At 45.4% G+C, this 22,838-nt stretch overlaps 1 protein-coding gene across 4 annotated transcripts in view; it reads right to left on the reverse strand.

The window, feature by feature from the left end:
- The window catches only part of LOC147673871 (receptor-interacting serine/threonine-protein kinase 2-like), a 416,465-nt gene that overhangs the window by 71,395 nt on the left and 322,232 nt on the right, over positions 1–22,838 (reverse strand). For all 4 annotated transcript variants that reach the window (XR_015302639.1, XM_086947754.1, XM_086947752.1 and 1 more), the window contains exons 8-9: positions 19,244–19,329; positions 17,389–17,460 (exon numbers count right to left, since the gene is read on the reverse strand). Coding sequence is in view for 3 of the 4 variants with exons in the window: in XM_086947754.1 (XP_086803880.1) it covers positions 17,389–17,460; positions 19,244–19,329 (158 nt within the window). In the remaining variant the exon portion in view is untranslated. The remainder of the gene's footprint in view (positions 1–17,388; positions 17,461–19,243; positions 19,330–22,838) is intronic.

Here is a 22,838-nt window from a genome sequence, read left to right on the forward strand (position 1 = left end):
CATGAGAGCAGCATCGGGATTGTCCTGAGTGCTATCAACTTGCGATCCCAGGCAGACTGGGAGCCTGTGCCTGCTCTCTCCTGCCCCAGCAACGCAGCTGGGGCTGGAGAGAGCTTCAGTGTGGATGACGGTTTGGCCAGCACGAGACGGCCAGCCAAACTATCATGCGCACTGTAACATGCCCACCACTTCCCCACCAGCAATGCCATCCCCCTAGACCACCCTAAGACTTGTCAGAGTCCTGGAAGCGGGTCCAGGGAGATGATAATTAAAAGATGATAAAATGGGTTTAACACCCATCTTTTTATCCTTTTATTTAAGGGTATTGGGTGGAGTGGGGGGTGGATTGCTCCTCCGCCCTAATAGAGCAGCCACCGCTGAACTGGACTAATCTTCAGCAAAGAACTCAGAGTTACAAAGTTTGGGATAGTTGTGCTAATTACTAAGCGTGTTGCGCTTCAATTACAGGAATACCAAGTTTCATTTTAAAGCACAGAGAGTTGATTACAAAGAAGATACGGTTACAGTGTGCCTTTTCACTGTTACACTCAAATGTAGGACCTTCATGGCAGGTTAATAAGATATCTCCTATTACCTTTAGATATCCATTTTGACCTGCAGATGCCAGTGCCCAGCAGACGTGACAAGTTAGAGTAGAAGTGTCTGGTGTCTCTACTTTCTCTATTTGTCAGGTTTCACGGTGGGGACCAGTCTCGAACCCTGCCTAGAGATGTATCTGTGAATGCTAAACTACAGTTCCCATGATTCCAGGTCCTGCGTGCGAAGCCTGTGTCGATGACGTCACTCGCGGAAGGAACATTACCGAAAGGGAAACAACGGCGCCTGCCGTTGATTCTGATTACCTTCGTAGAAGGTGAGGTTGTTCCCTCGAGGTTCCAGCGTATCCTTTTGTTTTGGTTACTGTTGGTGAGTAATTCAGGAGCGTTCCGATATTTTCCTGCGCTCGCTGTATTTGATGCAGAAGTACATGTTCAGAGGAGTTCTCGCTGAGGCTCCGCTCTCGAGTCTCCACGGAGGCTCGACCTTTCGTAACCGGTTTCCTTGGATATTTTCCGCTGTTCTGTAGTTTTGGAAGAACACAACACTACCTGGGAGTTTCCTTCCCAGAACCATTCACAAGACTGATTTACCTGCGTTTGTGTTTTCCTTTGGTTATGTGAGACTCTTTGCACAAATTCCCTCAGGAGTAAGGGGTATTCGGATGTTAATGTAACTGTGACTTATGTTCCTAAGAAGCGCTCAGCTAAGACTATTGGGCTTACAGTCATGCTGAAGAAGTATTCAGCATCCTTTGTTTGTGGTGTTAATGCCTACGTAAGGATCAGGATCTGTTAGTGCTTCGCACTTAAGCCGATGCAAGTACAAGTCTGGTGCTGTAACCAGGTGTTGCAATTCGTGGGCATCGGATTATAACTATTATCTTCATTTCTTTGTTTTGTACAACAGGGGCATATGAGCTTCGCCTGGCTGGCTACTTACCATTTGCCCTCTGTTGAAGACCTATGGGAAATTTACTTTGGTATGTGTATGACTACAGTGGTTATTAGTTCTCGTGTAGGAGAGAAGATAACTGACAATATGGTTCTTGTGTTTTAGATTGTGATACAAGTTCAACTATTCTGACTGCCAGGCAAAGCCAACCTTTTTTCCCTCCAGGTATATAGCCTTCACTTCACTTCAGGGTGGGGGTATGTGAGGTGTTATCTAGCTGTGTGTAATATATCCACGTCTGTGCTTGACTCATGGTGCCTTGTTCTCGTTTCAGCTTCCTCTCCCTGCAGCTCCCTTCCTACCCTTCCTGAAATCCCTCGCTCGACCATTCCTGTGTGTCTGTTCTCATTCAGACCCAGGGGCTGTCGGGAGGTGGAACCCCTAGAGCATCGTACGATCCTGAGGACTCGTGGACCTGACACTATTATCTCATTCTCCTTTCTCAGTTTCTACCACTAGCCTTCTTACACTATGTATTCTTTGGATCCAGAGCAAAATGTTAGAGCTTTCTGGATTCTGGCAGGTATCTATGGTAATCAAAGACTTTAGTTCCTACTAACCACTATTTTTGTAAGATTTCTTTTTATTGATATTTTTTAATAAAGTGTAACAAACATGGCTTGCGAGGAAGTAACATTGAAGAAGTTCAGTGTAACATATATTAAGGTAATGAATACATACATTAAAGTTATTTCTTCATCTTTTGTTGTTGCACAAGAAAGATTTGGTCTATATGAATCTTTTAATTTGTAAACTATTACTGTGTTTTATCATTTGGCATTTAATTATTTGATTTGGCCTATTGTCTGGTGGGAGCACCAAGTTCTTATCAAATTCTTGCAAGCCAACTAAGTCTTCTTGCAGCTTGTTCTCTTTTGTGACATTTTCCATAGGTCTTCTCTGATGTTATCTATGTCTCCAATCCAATCTATGATCTTCAGTGCTTTATTATGCAAATAACAAATGGCAATTTAATGACTAGCCAGTAACAATGTAATTAGCGATATTGAAAGCATTATTGGCCCGTGCAAATTAAACATCTTAATCCTCTCTACTAACGTTTCTGTTCCCAGTTGTAGAGTCACACTCATATAGGCATCTAAACCGATGCGTTCACTGTGAAGGTCCAAGTTAAATGCAGTACCTTAGCACTTTGGGGAATTCGGGTAGCTGTTGGGATCTAATAAGTGTCTATCAATGGCATTGATGGAACATTTGCTATCTTTATCTTCTGTTCACTTATAAAGTACCAGATCCACCCAAGTACCTAAAGATAAAATATTCTACCACTCACGTAAAGTTTTGATTTTTTGTGACTGTATTGGGCAAAGCAGTAAATTAAGATTCAATTGAACTTAAATCTCTATGTCCAGAGCTAATCTCTTCATTGGGTCTGGCCCCTTAGTTGTAATTCCGTAACACCACCTTTCCTTTGTGAAAATTGAGCCTGGAAGCAAACTATCCTGCTGGTTATGTCAGAGCAGTTTTTTAAAGATACCCACTAATTATGGGAATGAGGTCCATTAAGATTAACTGAAATGAAATTTGTTATCCTGATAATCTTTCTTTGGGTATGAATTATAAAAAGAACATACATTTTTATTCTACTCCGGCATGCCTCATGTTTGTCTCCTTAGAACAGCTAGTGCTTTTGTTCTCCCCCTGTCTAAATATATTTTTGGAAGCAGTGCTGTTGAAGAGCACCACATTGTGAGCAAAGACTACATTTGTGGATCAGACCCAAGGCATAATGAAGCGCACTAGTAAAATTAAGAAATGAATGGCTGGGATTGTCAGGTTGAAGGCTAATGTGGAAAAATGTGGTAAACAAATTACAGCATGATAATGTTGAAAAATTATTGTTATTAATATTAAGGTAATCCTCTCTTTTATCATGGGCCAAAGCTTTGGAACTCGTTGCCCCAGAATCTATATGAAAACATGCACGTCATTCAATCTGAAGCTGAATTAAAGACCAGCACTTTCTGCTTAAAGTCTCTTGGAATGGTGCACATGTGATGCTTTTTGTCAATCTATAGCATATATATGTTTAAACTTAGAGTGCTCTATGAGAGGTCTTTCACTCCCTCACTCCCTCTCTCGTCCACTCTTTATGGAGGGGAAGTTGTCTTTGCTGGGTTTACGCACTGCTGACTCTACTGGCACAGTGGGTTTGGGTGCAATTTGTTGGTTTTAATGGCAAGATGTTATCTAGTTTTAGCTGTGTAAACTATATTTACAGGTGCTTTCCCATGTCAGTTCCTTATCTGGTACTGAGAGCCATACAGCTGGGGACATAGAGGTTTGGAAATTGTTGTCCACTTGACTCTGCTCTGGGTGAGTCCCAGAGAACCCCTCACATTTTAATGAAGCTTTGTTCCTGCTGTGAGTTGCACAACCTTTTCAAATCAAACAACTCCTGTGTATGCTTTGGCTGTAGGGTCCTTCTGCCTCACACAACTGTAATTTTCAGCGAATCCCAGCAGAACTCTGTTATGTCATAGCTTTAGCCTTACAGCACATACTTGTATTTTGGCCCTCTTTTTCACAAAACAATATTGATGGCTGCAGATTACAATCAGAATTACTCTTAACGTGCAGAGCTGCCAGGTAGGGAACATGATTCCACAAAGCTACACAGAAAGATCAGTTAGTTGATCCAATTGAGAACTCGGGAACTTTGGGCACCGGCGCAGTTGACGGCTGCTGACAATTCCTGAACAGACTCTGCTAGTTCATTTCCTGAATCAGCACACTGTTTTTTAACCATATTAACAGTTCAAACAATATAGAAAAACTGTGTCATCACAATATCAAGAAAGTGGGTCAGCAGAACTGTCTATTTTAAGGTCTCCACTAGTAAGTACAGTTGAATCATGCTTTTTCAAAAAATACTATTTGACAGACCCTACTTAAGCCATTAACTTTGAGATGGAAGCACAGGACAGCTTCTAAAATCTTGGGGGCGAGGAGGCTTGATGAGATTGAAGAGGAGCATTGCTATTGGGCTTCTGCAAGTCTTCTATTGTGAGGCCCGTTTCAGTGGCTCCTGGCATGAGTGGGACAGGGTGTGAACAGGAGTCTAAACTGACTGCAGGTTCTCCCAAGGAACTGTTTTTAACTCCTGGGGGCAGCCTAGACCCAGGATTCAGCAGCAGGCGATGCCTCCCACTTCCTAGGAGCCGGCCAAGATGGAGGTCAAATAGAGCCATTGTGGTCAGGGCAAGCGAGCAGCAGGACCCTTGGCTGTCCCCAGAGGACCTCCCTTGCAAACTTTACACCAATACATCGAGAAGTGAAGCATGCCTTGTATTGGAACTCTGCAGTTACCTGGCTTGTCAGGGCAGAACTTGGCAGGCCATTCCTGTCAGAGGCATTTGAGGATTGGAGGGCCAGCACAGACCCAAACTGTGATTCAGTAATACAACACCAAATCGCAATTTGGGTTTGTGCTCAAATACCGGTTTGGCATTTGGCAGAGGCATGTTTTAGGTGTCCCTTCCATATACGAATGAGATTGGCTTGTATTAATGTTTTGCAATTGAATCCCTATCTAGTCATAGGTACGTTCGTTAGCTCAACTTAGAATAGACTCTTCCTTTTTTAGGCTCAGACCCTTAAATTTTCCTTTGCATACCTAAGAAATTCAGAGGCACACAGGAAGTTCTCTGACTCCCACTGTAAGCAAGACGTGGTCCTGCTATTGGTCACAATAGAGAAGATATATCAAGAAAATAAACGTGAAGTTTAGACAAGGATAGGCAAGATGGGTTCAACCATTTCTTAAGTATGGACATTCATGCTTCAGGTTTCCTGTAATCACAGGTTGCGGAAGAGAAAGAAAACTCAAGCAACATGGCACCTGTAGTGTAATGAACTCTGAAGTCTTCAACGCCTAGGTAAGTGGTCTAGAGGTTGCTGTTTCATAGTCAGATTCACTTCTGGGTTGTAATGACAGTGACAGAACAAGAAAGTTTCACACTCTCATGCGTGGGCCTGGCAAATATGTCTTGGCGTCTAGAGGTTGCTGTTTCATAGTCAAATGTGTCTTTCGCTAAGGTTTCCTTCTCTTCATAAAATCTTGTACTCAGCCCCTTTGGTCTCCACATTTGATTAGTTCTTCCCCATTAGGTTCATCTGGGTCTTGCTTCCCTTCCATTCCTCGCTCAGCAGGGAGTTCTGGCTCTCACTAGATCATCCCCTAGTGCCATTCCTGTCCTCAATGCTGAACTCCGCTCTTCCTCCTGGAGTAGTCAGGATGAATCCTGGTTGTCCAGGCATGTTTAAACACCCAACACCAGACACATAGCCGCGGTCTCATGCTCTTGTATCCATCTCTAAGAGGCCTGACCAGTGACGGCCACTAATGTGCCTCAGCAATGGGCTGGACTACAAATACACACTCCTACTCACACTCACCCATCCACATGCCCTCTCACTCACACCTGTCCATTCACAAGCAAGCACACATACACCCACCATTCACAAGTACATACACACACACACACACATTCACAGCATGGACGCACAAATACAATCAGACATATATACATCATATATACATGCCTGATGAGTGGTGTCCTTTCTTCTCTTTCTCCCACTCTGGGGTATGATTCCACACTCCAAGCTAGGAGGGAGTTCTTTCCTAGTGGTGAGGATTAGAGAGTTACTTCCAAATGAGAGGCACCGCAGACCCAAGAGGGCGTGCGGCTAAACCCCACGGGTGGCAGACAAAGGGCAGCTTGGTTTGAAACTACCAATCGTCGGGGGCCCCCTGGTTGCGCCAGAAGGTTACAAGGGGGTGCCCCCCCCCCAAGAGTCATGTGCCTTTGCCTCTGGGTGTTTCGCTGGGGATTACACAGACGATAAGGTTTATCTGTCCAGCGGACCTTTAGATAACAGTGGCCCTTTGGATAGCATGTGGGCCTGGGAGGAGCAGCCAGATTGGTGAGGAGCACACAACAAAACCCCTACCCGAGTACGATAATGAGAGTGGGCGGCAGCTAAGCCAGATAAACGCTGAGTGCTGATTGGTCAGCTTGGTCTAAAGCGACCAATTGGTGGGGTGGACCCTGGGTGCACCACTAGGTAAAAAGGCTGTGCCCCCCCAAGAGTCATGTTCCTTCACCTCTGGTTGTTTCCTCGGGGAGTACACAGCTGACAGGGTTCATCTGTCCAGCGGACCTTTAGATAGCAGTGGAACTTTACATAACACGTCTTGCAGCAGGACTTGTGAGGGACCCGTGACAACCCCTTACTGGACGGAGAGGGATGGGGGCGGCTAAGCAGGAAAAACGCCGGGCACTGATTCATCAGCTTGGATTGAGGTGATCAATCGCTGGGGCCCCCTCTGTGGGCCACAAGGTTAAAAGGACGTGGGGGACCGGCCCCAAGAGTCATGTGCCTTCGCCTCTGATTGAGTCATTGTCCACCAGTATTGTTATTGTTAATTTTGATTTATAGCGCGCCCAATCACCTGCAGGCCTCTAGGCGCTTGGAAATCGATGTCATTACAATAACTTGGTTCACTCCTGAGAGAGATGCAGCTACAGGACTACACTGTGATCAAGGCTCTTCTAAACAGCAGGGTTTTCAGAGATTTCCTGAACCGCAGGAGATTCATCTCCCTGCGTAGCCCCTCAGGCAGCTTGTTCCATAATTGGGGGGCCAGGACAGAGAAGGCTCTCCCTCCCTTAGTCACTAACTTGTAGCGGGGGCAGACCAGTAACTGAGCGTCTGATGATCTGAGTGTTCTTGTCGGGTTGTACACTTCCAGGCGGGCTTTGATATAGGCCGGCGCATGGCCGTAGATCGCCTTATGCGCTATACAGAGGCTCTTGAATTCAACCCTCTCCTTAACAGGGAGCCAGTGAAGGTTTTGGAGAAGAGGGGAGGCCTTTGTTCGTCTGGGCACTCTGAAGATTAGCCGTGCGGCGTCGTTCATTACGACCTGGAGTCTGTTTGTCGACATTTTTGGGAGGCCAAGGTACAGGGCATTCCCATAATCGATCCGGGAGATGACAGTTGCTGCTACAATTGAACGCATCATCGAATGAGAAAGGAAGGGAGCTATCTTTCTCAATTGTCTGATGATGTTCGTGCAAGTTCCAACAACAGCGGAAACTTGACTGCACATTGACAGGTCACAATCTAATTTAATCCCCAGACTCTTTACGTTGGCACTAGGCTTTGGGGCTGATCCAAGCTCAGCAGGCCAATACAGATCACTCCACGGTGAGGTGGTAGATGGAATTACCAATACCTCGGTCTTATCCGGGTTGATCTTTAGTAGGTTTTTCGTCATCCAACCTACGGTGTACCTCAGGATATTTTGAGCTTGGGTTTGTGCTGTCCCTGTGTTATCGATACTCAGCACTAGCTGAGTATCGTCAGCATAGTTGTAGACTCTGCAGCCCAACTCAGCCAGGGATGCAATCAAAGGCTGCAGGTAAAGATTGAACAGAAGTGGGGACAGTGCGGAGCCCTGTGGGACTCCGCACTCTAAGAGACCCACTTCAGATATTGACTCCCCAAGTTGTATCCTCTGAGTCCTTCCCAAAAGGAAGGATCGCAGCCACTTGAGGGCCAAGCCTTTGATCCCAAAGGCCTCCAGCCTTCCCAGGAGCAGGTCATGGCTGACAGTATCGAACGCCGCTGACAGATCTAGTAAGATCAGGGCGCTCGGCCTTTTGCCGTCAGCCATGCCTCTCAGTTCGTCCAACAACGAGAGCATCACTAGCTCGGTGCTGTGGTGCGCTCGAAACCCTGCCTGTCGCTCATGCAGTAAGCCATGGGATTCGAGGTACAGTGATAGAGACTTCAGCACGTGTTGCTCTAGGACCTTAGCAAGGAAAGGCAGCTGGGAGATCGGCCTATAGTTCTTCAGGACAGCCGGATCTGCGCCTGGCTTCTTCAGCAGAGGTCTAACTCGCGCCTCCTTAAGGTCACCAGGTAAATACCCTGTTTCTGCTACCGAACACACTCTAGCCTCAAGGCTGTTTCTGAACATTAGCTGCGGGGAGCATCTTCCCTCCTAGCCGCACAGGTTATCTGGTTCTTACAACTCTCCCTTGTATACGTACTTATTAATGTATGTATGTATCTATGTATACATGTGATATGTGTATAACACTAACCTAGCCAAATGGATTTGGTGCACTGTACAGGGTCAATGGCAAACGTACAGTGAACAAGTGACTGGGGCGGTAGCTGGGTTCTGGCAGTGAAACTGGATGGTTGGACTATGTCTGCTGAACTGTTGCAGACCCCTGCTGTGATTCTCTTTTCCAAACTGTAGGCACACAGACTTCCTTCCAACTCCAAACTCAACCCACCAGTCACAGAGGTAAATGTCCCGCAAGCAGCTTTCTCTCTTTCTTGACTGCAGACTTTATGCCAATGTTGCTCAAATATATAAGTTGTAAACATTGCCAGTTACAGGAGTAACTTAAGTATGTCCTTAGTGCAAAACCGCTAGGTGGTTTGAATCTGCTGAGCTCAGCCCCTAGACTGAGAAACTAAGGGGCTTATGTATGAGCCCCATGCGCCATCTGTGTGTCATGTTGCATGATGCACTGGTAGTGCAACCTGTTGCTTAAAGTTTATAAGCACACGTAACGCCACCCTGCGTGGCTTTACGTGTGCTCGTATATATCGGCCAATTTCACGCATCACGCTGCGTGTTAGGCACTTGATATGGGTGTTGCTATGGGTGTTCCCACACAACACCCATGTCCACTGATGCATTTCCAGATTAACCTTGACATTGGTCAGAATGATACTACGACACCCCCAGGAGTGGCATAGCAAGGCTTAATGAGGAGAAATATTCTCATTTCTCCTAGTTTTTTAGGTGGAGCTGAGAACGCGCATGCATTCTCAGCGAGACCTAAGTAAAGAAGGGGCATTCAAAAATGCTCCCAAGAAGGTGGATTGCCTACGGTGCATGTGTGCAGGCGCGTGCACGCACTTACACTTCAAAGGAATCCGCCCCCCAGCCAACAAATGCAGAGAGCTTGTTTTTTTCAGTTTTCTAATTGCTCCCCCCGCCACGCAATGCCGAGAGCTTGTTTTTTTCAATTTTCTAATTGTGTCTCACTTGTGCTGCTTGTGAAATCACAGCAAAACACACAATATGATGGACGGAATGTTGCACAATGGCAAAACATTCACCCTCAGTCACAGATCTGGGTTTAACCCATCATTATTTTGCTCACCAAGCCACACCAGTTCAGACATGGCCATATGCAAATCAGTCTTAACCCTGTGCCTCATGGGAACAGTCCAGACCGAACTGCCAAGCCATGTCTTCCCTGGACCGGAATTAAGCATCCTGGGACCGGTTTCTGGCTATCAGCCATCTTCAGCCAGGATAGCTTGACTCCAGTGGCGTAGTGAGCACGGGACCCACGTCTGGGCATACCCTTCCCACATAGGGTGAACAGCAAAACACACAATATGATGGACGGAATGTTGCACAATGGCAAAACATTCACTCCCAGTCACAGATCTGGGTTTAATCCATTGTTATTTTGCTCATCAAGCCACCCTAGTTCAGACATGGCCATATGCAAATCAGTTTTGACCCTGTGCCTCATGGGAACAGTCCAGACCGATGGATTTAGGCCCAGATCTCTGTACTGGGGTGAATGTATGACATTGTTCTGCATTCTGTCCATCACCTGTTGTTTTTGCATTTGTCACCCGAGTGGGACGGGTATGCTCAGACGTGAGTCCTGTGCTCTCCATGCCACTGGAATCAAGCTATCCAGGCTGATGAGGGCTGAAAGCCCGAAACCGGTCCTTGGATGCTTGTTTCCAGTCCAGGGAGGACCTGGCTTGACAGTTCGGGCTGGACTGTAACCATGGGGCACAGGGTCAAGACTGATTTGCATATGGCTGGATTCAAATTGGAATGGCATGGTGAGCAAGAAAACGATGGATTTAGGCCCAGATCTCTTTACTGGGGTGAATGTATGACATTGTTCTGCATTCTGTCCATCACCTGTTGTTTTTGCGCTTGTGAAATCACATCACGTCATGGAGACAGAAGCAGCACCAGATGTGGGTCACTCACCACGCTGTGCCTCGGCTGGTTAGTGGCTTCACGCACTTTGCGTTCACTGGCCATCTTCATCCCTACTTCTGTGGGCTTAAATAGACAAACTACAATTTTTTTCCCCTTGGCTTCAATACGTTCACTGTACTCTTTACACAGCTCGGCAGTTTACAAAGCAAGATGTAGTCTTTGTTTGAAGTTTGAGATCCTGGTGTTTATGGCAACTGATTTACTGTGTGTTCCACATATGCCACTACAGTAAAGATAACAATCTTTCCTACAAGCCTACTTTGCATTTTATTATCCCATCGCTGTCTCCTTTCCCAACACTTCAAGAAACTATTCAAACCTATCATACCAGCCAGGACTGCTTGGCTCACGCTCCCTTCTTTTTCTGATAAAAAAGTGTGAATACATTACAATTAGCTTAAAGACAATTTTACCCTTTGTTATAATTAAAAACATCTTTCGACAAATGGTGCTGCTTTATGTTTTTTTTATTGATTTGGTGCATTTAATAAATATATTTATCAATTTTAAAAAAATGTTTACAATTTGCGGTTGTGGAAATTGAAGTAGAGGATGTGGCATAATAGCCAAAGGTGCTGACTTTAGTGCTGGGGAACCAGGTCCGCATCTCGGGTCGGCTCAAAATCTTGTGATTTTGGGCAAATTGCAAATTGCTTAATCTGCCTGCTCCGTTGAACAATTACTTCTTTAAACACTTAGAAGAGTTTAAACAAGCACACATCCCCACACACACAACCCCACACACACAATCCCACACACACACACACACATAACCCCCCACACACACAACCCCACACTCACACACAATTCCACACACACAACCCCACACACATACAACCCCACACACACAATCCCCTACACACACAACCCCCCACACACAACCCCACACACACACAACCCCCCACACACACAACCCCACACACATACAATCCCACACACACAACTCCCCCCCACACACAACTACACACACACAACCACACACATACAACCACACACACACACACACACACACAACCACACTCAACCACACACAACCCCACAACCACACACACAACCCCAAACACAAAACATACAACCACACACACACACAACCCCACACATACAACCACACACACACACAACCACACAACCACAACCACACACACAACCACACACAACTCTATCCATCTATCTATCTATTTATCTATCTATCTATCTATCTATCTATCTATCTATCTATCTATCTATCTATCTATCTATCTATCGTCTATCTATCGTCTATCTATCTATCTATCTATCTATCTATCTATCTATCTATCTATCTATCTATCTATCTATCTATCTATCTCCCTCACTCTATCTATCTAGCTATCTGTCTATCGCCCTCTATCTATCTATCCTATCTATCTATCTATCTATCTATCTATCTATCTATCTATCTATCTATCTATCTATCTATCTATCTATCTATCTATCTATCTATCTATCTATCTATCTATCTATCGCCCTCTATCTATCTATCTATCTATCTATCTATCTATCTATCTATCTATCTATCTATCTATCTATCTATCTATCTATCTATCTATCTATCTATCTATCTCCCTCACTCTATCTATCTATCTATCTATCTATCTGTCACCTTCACTCTATCTATCGCCCTCACTCTATCTATCTATCTCCCTCACTCTAGCTATCGCCCCTCACTCTATCTATCGCCCCTCACTCTATCAATCTATCTATCTATCACCCTCTATCTATCTATCTATCTATCTATCTATCTATCTATCTATCTATCTATCTATCTATCTATCTATCTATCTATCTATCTATCCCCCTCACTCTATCTATCTCCCTCACTCACTCTACCTATCGCCCTCACTCATTCTATCTATCGCCCTCACTTTATCTATCTATCTATTGCCCTCACTCTATCTATCTATCTATCTGTCGCCCTCACTCTATCTATCGCCCTCACTCTATCTATCGCCCTCACTCTAGCTATCGCCCCTCACTCTATCTATCGCTCTCACTCTATCTATCTATCGCCCCTCTATCTATCTATCTATCTATCTATCTATCTATCTATCTATCTATCTATCTATCTATCTATCTATCTATCTATCTATCTATCTATCTATCTATCTATCTATCTATCTATCTATCTATCGCCCTCACTCTATCTATCTATCTATCTATCTATCTATCTATCTATCTATCTATCTATCTATCTATCTATCTATCTATCTATCTATCTATCTATCTATCTATCTATCTATCCCCCTCACTCTATCTATCTATCGCACACCCTCTATCTATCGCATCACCACAGCATCACTCATCACCACAGCATCACTCAGGGGCACCACAACATCACTATGAGCTACCACAGCATCACTGAACGCCACAGTATCACTCGTCGCTACCACAACATCCCTCAGCGCCACCACAGCATCAATCTGTGCAACCATTCAACAACAACTGGTTCAAGTATGTTCTCTCAATGTTTCAAGCTTTATTACAAATGTCAAAAAAAGATGTTAATATTTCACTTCTGGGGGAGGAGCGTCCAGGTCGGACGTGTAATCCCCCGGCTCCGAGGACCATCACCTCTTTCTTAACTATCCTGCCGGTGATCCTGTACCAAGACGGCACATTGCGGAAGCTGACGGGTTCCGACGACCTGTGGCGAAATCCTGAGGCTTGCGCTTCATTGCAAGTGGGAGAACCGTCCGACTGCAGTTTGCGGCCTGCAGCAGCCCTGAGACCGGGACCTCGAGTGGAGGTCTAGACCGGCTGTCAAGCGAACAACATCGGGCTTCAGCGATTGTGGGGATCCGGTCGGAACTTTTTACCGCGAAACGGCCGAACTTGCAACATGCGCCCCACTGGACTGCAGGTACAGAGATGAGTGTGCCTGTCGGTTTGACTGTATAAATCGTGCGACTGCAGGAGCCCGGACTGTTGGCTGCCCAGAGACTGCTTGTGCAATTTCCCGCTAACGGCGGGCGGCTCCCGACTTTCCGCCCCCTTGACATCGGACGGGGCGGCATCTCTATGGGACAATGTTTGTGGCCACATCTCGGTTCTGCCTGCCGCTCATTACCACACAGGGAACTGATGCCCCATTGTGTGCAGCCTGGCTTGACTCGTAGCGCCTCTACTGAAGACTGTGGAGTGCGTACTGGAATGCAGCCTTGAGATGTCTGTGACACAGTGTGGTCGCGGACGTGTGGGGCAGAGGGGCATGCTTGGAAGGGAAAGTGGAAGTGTTCAGGACTATGGCGATTTATTGGCGGCTGTTGTTTCACTTCACCACGATATGGTGTATTCTGCTCGAACCCTGGCCAGCAAGGTGGACGATATAGTGTGTGCACTGGGACGCTTTAAAATGGCTGACTTGCAGGTTCGCAGTGACTCTCCTTCCTCCATGTCCACCTGCAACAAGATGGCTGCCTCATGCGACAGAGACGGCTTTGATACCCCAAGCCCCGAGATGCTTCACGCTGTGGATGGTGTTTGCCCGGGACAGCGTGCAATCAGGGAATTGCAATCGCGACGGGAGTGTCCTCCCCAGGTCATGCCCCCCGTTCCCCGGGGTCCGCTCCAGAATGGGCTGAACACTGAGACTTTCTTCCCTGGCCCGGCTATGCTTTACAACATGGGGACGGTGTACTTTGTGCCCATCCTGGGATCACTGGATCTGCTTGTACCTGGTACAATTGAGTGCTTGAACCAAATTGGCTCTTTTGAATTACCGTTCACGTCCCCCTGGGTTGCCATGATTCGCAGTGGCGGAAAAGAAAAAACGGGACAGGGATGAACACTTCTTCTCATAGACTGGCAGTTTCTTCGTTGCTGACCAAGGCAGATGGGTGGCGTGTTGTTATCTTTGATTGCGCGGTGTGCCGACTTCGTGCTTTTAAATTGTTTTGCTAGTAATGCTTAATGTCACCGGACTTTATATCTTGTGTTGTCACCGGACTTACGGGAAGGTGAAGCCGGGGGACGGGTGGTGGGCTCCTCCCCGCCTTTCTTTACTTTATGGTAGTTGTAGATTAGGACCCTTTTCTTACTCTATATTTCGGGACTCCTTTTTGTGGGGCGACAGGCACACTGCTAGGGGGGGGGGGGTAGGCCGTAGCCAGCTGCAGGGGTGCAGGGTGGGGGGTGGGGTTGTTTATTTCTTTTTTGTTCTATGGGCCTTCTATTCTTTTTCTTTTTCTTTCTCCTCTGGGTTTAGACGTTTTTCTTATTCGTGGCAAGTAGTGGTTCTGGCAATTTAGTGCATTGTATATTTGTCTCTCCTGATCCTACGAGGCCGGAACCAACTTGTTGTTCTACGATATCCTGATACTGTCTATCCTTCAGAAAAAACTTTGAAAATTAGACCTCAGTGCCTCTGTAATAGATCCTTCGCGCACTGTCGTGCCGAAATGTACTGCATTTGTGAGCCTTCGGGCCTTTTTTGGGCTGTATGTACGACTTCTTATAAATAAAGGTCTTCAAAAAATTTAAAAAAAATAAAATATTTCACTTCTGTTCTTGGATTTCCGTCACAATAAATTACACAGAACATAATCTTCACAAAAGTTATTTACAAAAGTTTAAGCTATTACCATTATAAATTACAATACATTTTATTTAAGAATTAATTATTTAAAAAAATTAAAAGCTATTGTTATTTGTTATATCAATACATCTAAGTCACGTAAATACAAGACATATTGCTTTACAAATGCTATAGGTGTCACATTTGCGAAAGGTATAACTATTGGCATTGTAAATAACAAAGCTATTAATTTTGCTATTTTCAAAACCAACAAATAAATAAAAAATGTGTCATTTACAATACCAATAGCTCAAACTTTCCTAATGCAAGACCTATTGCATTGCAAATGCTTGTTCCTTTTTCAACGTGTGCTGCATTCTACAGCACACAATGGAAGAGGAAATCACCTCGAGTTATTGTTTTTGTGCAGAAAGGTGCTCTTCCTGCATAAAAATAATCTCTCCACGATGCAGGATGCTTGCACATGGTGCAAGGGTGCCGGCGCCGGCACATGGCAGCAGTTTGTGCGCCAGCGCAGGGAAAGGCACAGAGATGCAACATGTTGCTGTAAATATATTGCATCCCTGTGCCTCGAAACTAACGCAGCGTGTAACAGAGGGCAGAAGGGCACAAAAAACGAGGGGAAAACGAGTGGAACAGAGGGCAGAAAGGCACAAAAAACGAGTGGAACAGAGGGCAGAAAAAATGAGGGAAAAACAAGTGGAACAGAGGGCAGAAAGGCACAAAAAACGAGTGGAACAGAGATCAGAAAGGCACAAAAAACGAGGGGAACAGAGGGCAGAAGGGCACAAAAAAATAGGGAAAAACAAGTGGCACAGAGGGCAGAAAGACACAAAAAACGAGTGAAACAGAGGGCAGAAAGGCACAAAAAACGAGGGAGAAAGTGAGTGGAACAGAAGGCAGAAAGGCACAAAAACGAGGGAAAAACGAGTGGCACAGAGGGCAGAAAGGCACAAAAAACAAGTGGCACAGAGGGCAGAAAGGCACAAAAAAACGAGTGGAACAGAGGGCAGAAAGGCACAAAAAACGAGCGGAAAATGAGTGGAACAGAAGGCAAAAGGGGCACAAAAACGAGGGAAAAACGAGTGGCACAGAGGGCAGACGGGCACAAAAAACGAATGGCACAGAGGCAAAACACAGATACAGAAATATAGGGGCAGCTAAGAACAGAAGGCAGAACGGGCAGAGAGGCACGGGGGCAGCGAGGGGAACAGAAGGGAAAACCGGGCAGAGACACAGGGCAGCGAGGGGTACAGAAGGAAAGACCGGGCAGAGAAAGCACGGGTACAGCGAGGGGAACAGAGGGAAGAAAAAGGGGCACGAACCACGTACAGGCAGCGGGGGAAGTCAGACAACAGCAGTCACAGACAAAACAATGAAAATACAGGCAAAACAATAAAAGCAATAAAACGTTGAAAGGCACATGTGTATAGGTTACCGTTACTTGGCAGGAGGGTGAAAATAGATACAGCCAGGATCAGCAGTAGGATTTTCGTGCTGCTGTCTGATTGCTCACTTTCCACAAGCCCTTTGATACCACTAAATAATACACTGCTGTATGCATACATGTCCATGCCAATAGACCCAATTCAGGCTGTCTCCCTCTTGAAATTTCCTCTGCTTCAAAAGGCATTTTTAAAAATAAATGTAAATTGTACAAATTGCTTGGGGGTCCCCGACTTCCAGAGGTGATTCAGTGGGGGTCCCCAGGAGTCAAAAGTTTGGGAACCACTGCAGTAGAGCACTCTTGCACATGAAACATACTAATCCCCAAATCCCTTGCCTTTCACAGAAGTGCAGAAGCATCCGCTCAAAGTACATAGTACAATCATACAATAGTTTACATACACCACACAGTACAGAAGCTTCACAGTGCCAACAATTATATTTAAAGTCAAAGGGGCCAAGGAAAGTCTCAGTTTGGAGTAGACGAAAACAAACAAACAAACAAAAACAATTGCTCTGGGAAACTTACTTCCTACCAAGAGCATTATAAATACCTAAAAGTGTCATGTCAACAGTGATGTGATATGTAATGACGCGTGATATCACCAATGATGTAATTTATTGTAATTGTATTTATATCTATGATGTCATTTATGTAAGCAGTAGCATCCAGGCATATAGGCACTGACATCCTTTAAGATCTCATTTGACACAAGAACTACATTAATCATCTAAACAAAGGCCTAAACATTAAAGGCAACAACGATCGTCCTTCCAAAAAAAAACTCACTGCTAAATTATGGATATCAATCTGCACAGAGTGAGGGTCTGCTGAGGCTTTGCAGGCATTCACTGCTTTCTCCTAGAAGGCAAAAAAAGTCAATAAATGCACAACCCATTCATGGAGAGAACAAACAATGAAAAGAAAAGTTTGTTAAAGGTGAGTGGTTCATTAATCTTGCTTCAGAATTAAACAGGTTGATATTTTGTACAGCACATCCGAATGATTACCACAAAGAAGCAACATGTCTGGTCCTAGGTTGGTCCCTTCCTTCCACGTTAGCGAGGTCACTGCTTCCAATCGCCTCTTTGGTGTGGCAACCTAATGCATTCTGGATATTGTCGTTTTGGTTTGCATCCACCGAACTGAGCACTGGACTAATTAGACCAACACAGCGAACAGCAATGATTTGCACGTAAACAATTAGGGACTGCAAAAAGTTCCCGCGATGACGTGGAATGAGATGGTCACTCTTTGGAACTTGAGAAAGCAGCTTAATACAATGAGCTGTTTTGAATCTTTCTGAATGCACAAATTGGCAAACCATAGTTTTGAAAGGAAATTTCATCTTCTGGAACACAGAGAGTGTAGTCCGAAATTAAGAGACTTTGGGTTTCATTACAAGTAGGCGTGTCAAATTCTTTTTTTAAACAATAGTTTGAGCAAGAATTGAAATTCTAAGATTTGGGAAAAATAGCACTACCCAGCAATTTCCTCTGGTTAAATTCTAACAAGTTAAACCCACCGAAATTTAACAGAGTAAAAACGTGCGCTGAATTCCGATACATCCGAAATTCATTGGAGCATTCTACATATAATTCCTCTCATCCCAGAAAAAAAAGTCGGATTAGGAGGTATTCACCACACCCAGTACATTCCAAACCTTGATTATGTTGGAATTTGTCAGGCGTGCTAAATAACTCATACTTTTCAGGCCCATTGGTAATCACCCATTGAAAAGGAGGCTCACACTTACAAAACAGTGATTCCGAGAAGAATCACCGCCACTTATGGCTTAAGAGGTTTCTCACACATTAAAATTATTAGTCTTTTTGTGTTCTGATATTACATTTTATTCTAGGCTCCTAAAAAAGTGAATCACGAACCATGAGGTCTTTGGAACCTCAAAGTATTTCCAAGCAAAACTTTGAAAACCATGTTCTACAATGGGCAGTTATGGAATAGGCTTTACTGAGGGCAGTAAAAGGATGGTAATCCTTATGTTGTGACCAGGGGCGTCGCCCCACAGGAAAAATAAAATGATAATGACGGCATGTTATTACCATTTTATTTTTAAGTACTCCTGTGTAGAGGCGGGGGCGGGCTGGACTGCCCACAGAGCTGGGGGAGGAGTGGTGGGCACTCTCTAAGTGCACATAACTGTTTGGCCGGCCGTCTTGGGCCAAACTCTCATGCACACTTGACATGTTCTCCACTGGGCTGTGTTGCACATCCTGGGTGGAGAACATGCCCAGGCTTCCAGTCCCCATCTGAGCGCCGGACCACGGCCCTAAGACCAATCACGCTATCAGCAGCGTAGCGATTGGCTAGGGGAATATAAAAGCCTGGGTGCTACCTGCGTCGATGGAAGAAGAGGACGGAGGACGGAGGAGAAGTGGCGGCTGGCTGGTAAGCTTCTCTTCCCGATTCATAAAAAAATATAATGTGTGTCTTTTGTCATTTCATTGCTCTTTCAAAATTTCAGGCACCCACTTCACAGTTGCAAGGACAACTTCAAAGAAGTAAATCACAGAAATTATAAATACACCACAGCTAATATAATATTTATAAGCGTGCTCCCTGCAAACCAATCAGACTGCACACGAATTAGCAAACTGCATAGCTACATAGGCATAGCACTTACCTTTGCTTGCATTAGATAATACACTGCACTGGAAACCATTTCTTTGGGAAAGCTATCCAAGATTCTTTGTAGCGCATACGCACACTCTAGGTAAGAAAAACAGATTTTAAATGCAGGACATGCTGATAAGTGGTCCTCTTGAAGCTTAAAAGCGCATGCTTCATCAAAACACATCCTCTTCACAACAGTCACAGTGGTTAGGAAGTATTACACATACCAATAATTCGGCAATAGTGGCTTCCAAGTTCACGCACAGCCAAGATCCCAACTATGAGAAACGTTTTGCTTTGACTTTGCCCCCTCTTGACAAACTATGAAACCTCCCCAGTAGTTTTATGGGACACTGCGTTCAATGTCCTCAAGAGTCCAGGGTTCTACTGAATGCAAGTGCGCAGAAAATATTTACAAAATTGATATACCGTTTTAATTTACTTTCATTAATGTACATGAAATGGAACGGGAAATTACCTTTAGCAATCCCCTTAATTTGAGTCTTGATAAAGTAGAACATGAAATAAAATCAATTTTCGCAATTGAGGTCTTTTTGGCAACAGGGCTGATTGACCATGTTCACCACACACGTTGTTTATAAAACATTTTTTTGGGATGTATCTTTATAGGCATTTTGCAAGTTTTGTAATACATTTCGTATATGGAAGCAAAGCAATCTTAAATTCAAATAATTCAATGGCAGCAACAATACAGAACTGAAATACATTTTTTCAGCGTCCATATAAATGATCCAAGAAGAGAATCCGATTAGCAATATACATTTCGCTAGACCCAGAGGGGTGTTGCATAGCCCATGTTCCAGCAGAAGTCTGTCACCTCCAGATTTAGACCAGATTTCTCAGTACATGCTTCACAATAGTTTGTGCTCGATAATACACAGTTTGGGAGTACCCACCAACAGATCCAGGTACCAGTATAACATCTTTGATTTACAAATTGCTACTTCAATTGTCTAAAAACAATTCCAACAAAATGGAACCAAGGAACCAATTAACCCAGCTTTAAACAAACAAAAAAATAAAACAAGGAAAAGCAAAGAAAAACCTTATGCAGAGGGGGGAAATATATCGTAGACATCAGTACAAGCGTGTGGTGAAGGCACAATATTAAGAAGTGTCACAGAAGGATGCAAGCAGTACAACAGGGGGAAGGGGTCCACATCTGCAGGTAAATCTGCCCAATCCCGGCCGCCAGCAAGTAATCCCCCACATAATATTTTGACGACAGGAAATGCCGACTCCCCAAATTTGTCAAATGTGCAATCTGGTTGTCGGCCGGGGCATGAGTCTGAACCTGTCTCACCCTTGCCCTGCCCCTCAGGGTTCTCCCAGGTTGCCAGCACTTTCCTCTACTGGCCTGCAATTGTGAACTTCCTCATACCTTTAGATACCTCCCAGCTGAGTGCTCTACCTTCCGCCCCAGCCCACACAATGACATCTCTGTGCCAGGTCTTGAATTGTGGTCCCCTATTAGATTTCCATTCCATAGCAATGCAGCGTTTCGCTAATACCAGCGCCAGGTCTATGAGCCTATTCCCTACCTTGCGCTTCGGCAGCTTGGGAAACAGACCCAGAATACACGTCTGTAGTGTGAAAGATAATTCTCTGCCCAGCACTGCTGCTAGCTTACCAAGCATCGCCTCCCAAAAAGGCAGCAGAACTCCGCAATCCCAGACCATATGGCCAAAGTCCGCGTACAGGTGAGAGCATCAGGGACAGGATCTAACCTCCCCTCCATATGTCACATTAAGACAATGTGGAGTCATGTAAGCCATATGTGTGTAGTTAAACTGCATATATTTAAGATGTGAATTACGAGTGATTTTCTTGGGGTAGTGCAAAACCCTCCGCCATTCCGCGTCTGTTAAAACCCTGCCCCCAGTCTCATTCCATTTGGCACACAGCTGAACCAAGGGACGCAATCCTCCATACCGCAATCCTCCATACGATTGTCAAATGGGAGTAGGGGCTTGTCTAGGAAACAGTCCACAACAGTATCCAGCCCTGCATCCGACCAGGGGGCCAGCTGCTCATTTGTGAAGACTGACTGGGTGTTGCCATGTAGCAGACCCACAAGAGGCAACATAGGGGTAAAACTACCGGCCTGCCGTCCTTTGCCCTGGCATCTGCGCCAGGCTTGAAAGGCTGTACGCTGCAGCAAGGAACAGTATCGGGTGGGCGTCCTTGGTATAAGCAATTGTGCCATTACTAAGCGAGGGCGGGAGTCCGGGAATTGTGAGAACGTACCGTCCTTGTGCACCTCCACTATCCATTGCGCCAGCTACTGCAGTTGACCAGCCAAAATATAATATTCAAAGTTCGTCACTCCCAACCCGCGCTAAGCAACGGGACGCTGTAACGTTGTAAGGGACACCCTATGGCGTCCACCATCCCACACCAGATCCCGCAACAGAGCATTCAGGGAGCGAAACCAACCTCTAGGCATAAGGACCAGGAGGTTGACGAAGAAGTATAAGAAGCATGGGAGCATAACCATTTTAAATAGGGAAACCCAGGACATTACCGGCAATTGCAATGTTTGCCAAAAATGAACACACGCACGTAACAAGCACACCGTTTGACCAAGGTTACCTTTTTTAAAACCATCAAGCGAATGGAAAATATGTATACCCAGGTACTTGAACGTATTCTGGGCCATACAAGGTCAACTATCAGAGCGTATGGTCTAGGGAGAGGGCCCGCCACCGGGAACAGATACGTCTTTGCTCTGTTAACTCGCAGACCCGATAAGCCCACGAAGTCGTCCAGTATTTACAAGGCCGTCGAGGCGCCCACTACAGCGTCGGACAGGTACAACAAAAGGTCATCCACGTAGAGGGAAACATGATGTGTCTGCCCTCCAGAGTCCAGTCCAATCCCATAGCAGCCCCGGGGAAAAGAAGCTCAGCAAGGGGCTCAATCGCCAGGGCGAAGAGGAGGGGAGAAAGAGGGCACGCCTGCCAAGTCCCCCGAAACACCCCATTCTCCCTGGATATTATTCTGCCCGTTCGTACCCTGGCAGTAGGTGTCGCATATAAAAGCTGCACCCAACGTATCCATTCATCTCCCAAACTCATACGCCTCATCACCTCAACTAAGTATCCCCACCCCACCGTTTCGAAAGACTTTTCCAGGTCAACAGAAAGCACCGCGGACTGGAGATGAAGCGGGCCTCAGCATGAAAAAGAATGGAGTAGAGCCTACGAAGATTGTATTAGGTGTTATGGGAGGGGATAATCCCATTCTGATCTAGGTGTATTAACGCCTTCATATGCGGGACCAATTGACTCGCCTGCACCTTGCTCAGAATCTTAAAATCTAGATTAAGCATGGAGAGGGGCCGATAATCCTTAACATCCGCCCTTGGCGACTTGATTTTCGGGAAGGGATTATCAGGGCGCTCCGAGTGTTGCCAGGCAATTCCCCAGCCTCATAGGCGTCCTCGTACAACTGGACCAGATGTGACGCAAGGAGGTCAGAGAAACGTGGGTAAAATTCAGCTGGGAGGCCAACCGGTCCCAGCGTCTTACCAGTTGCCAGTGCATGGATGGTGGCCTTAATTTCCTGCAGAGTGATAGGGTCCT

Source organism: Lissotriton vulgaris, chromosome 12, assembly GCF_964263255.1.
Source record: "Lissotriton vulgaris chromosome 12, aLisVul1.2, whole genome shotgun sequence".
NCBI classification, from domain to species: domain Eukaryota; kingdom Metazoa; phylum Chordata; class Amphibia; order Caudata; family Salamandridae; genus Lissotriton; species Lissotriton vulgaris.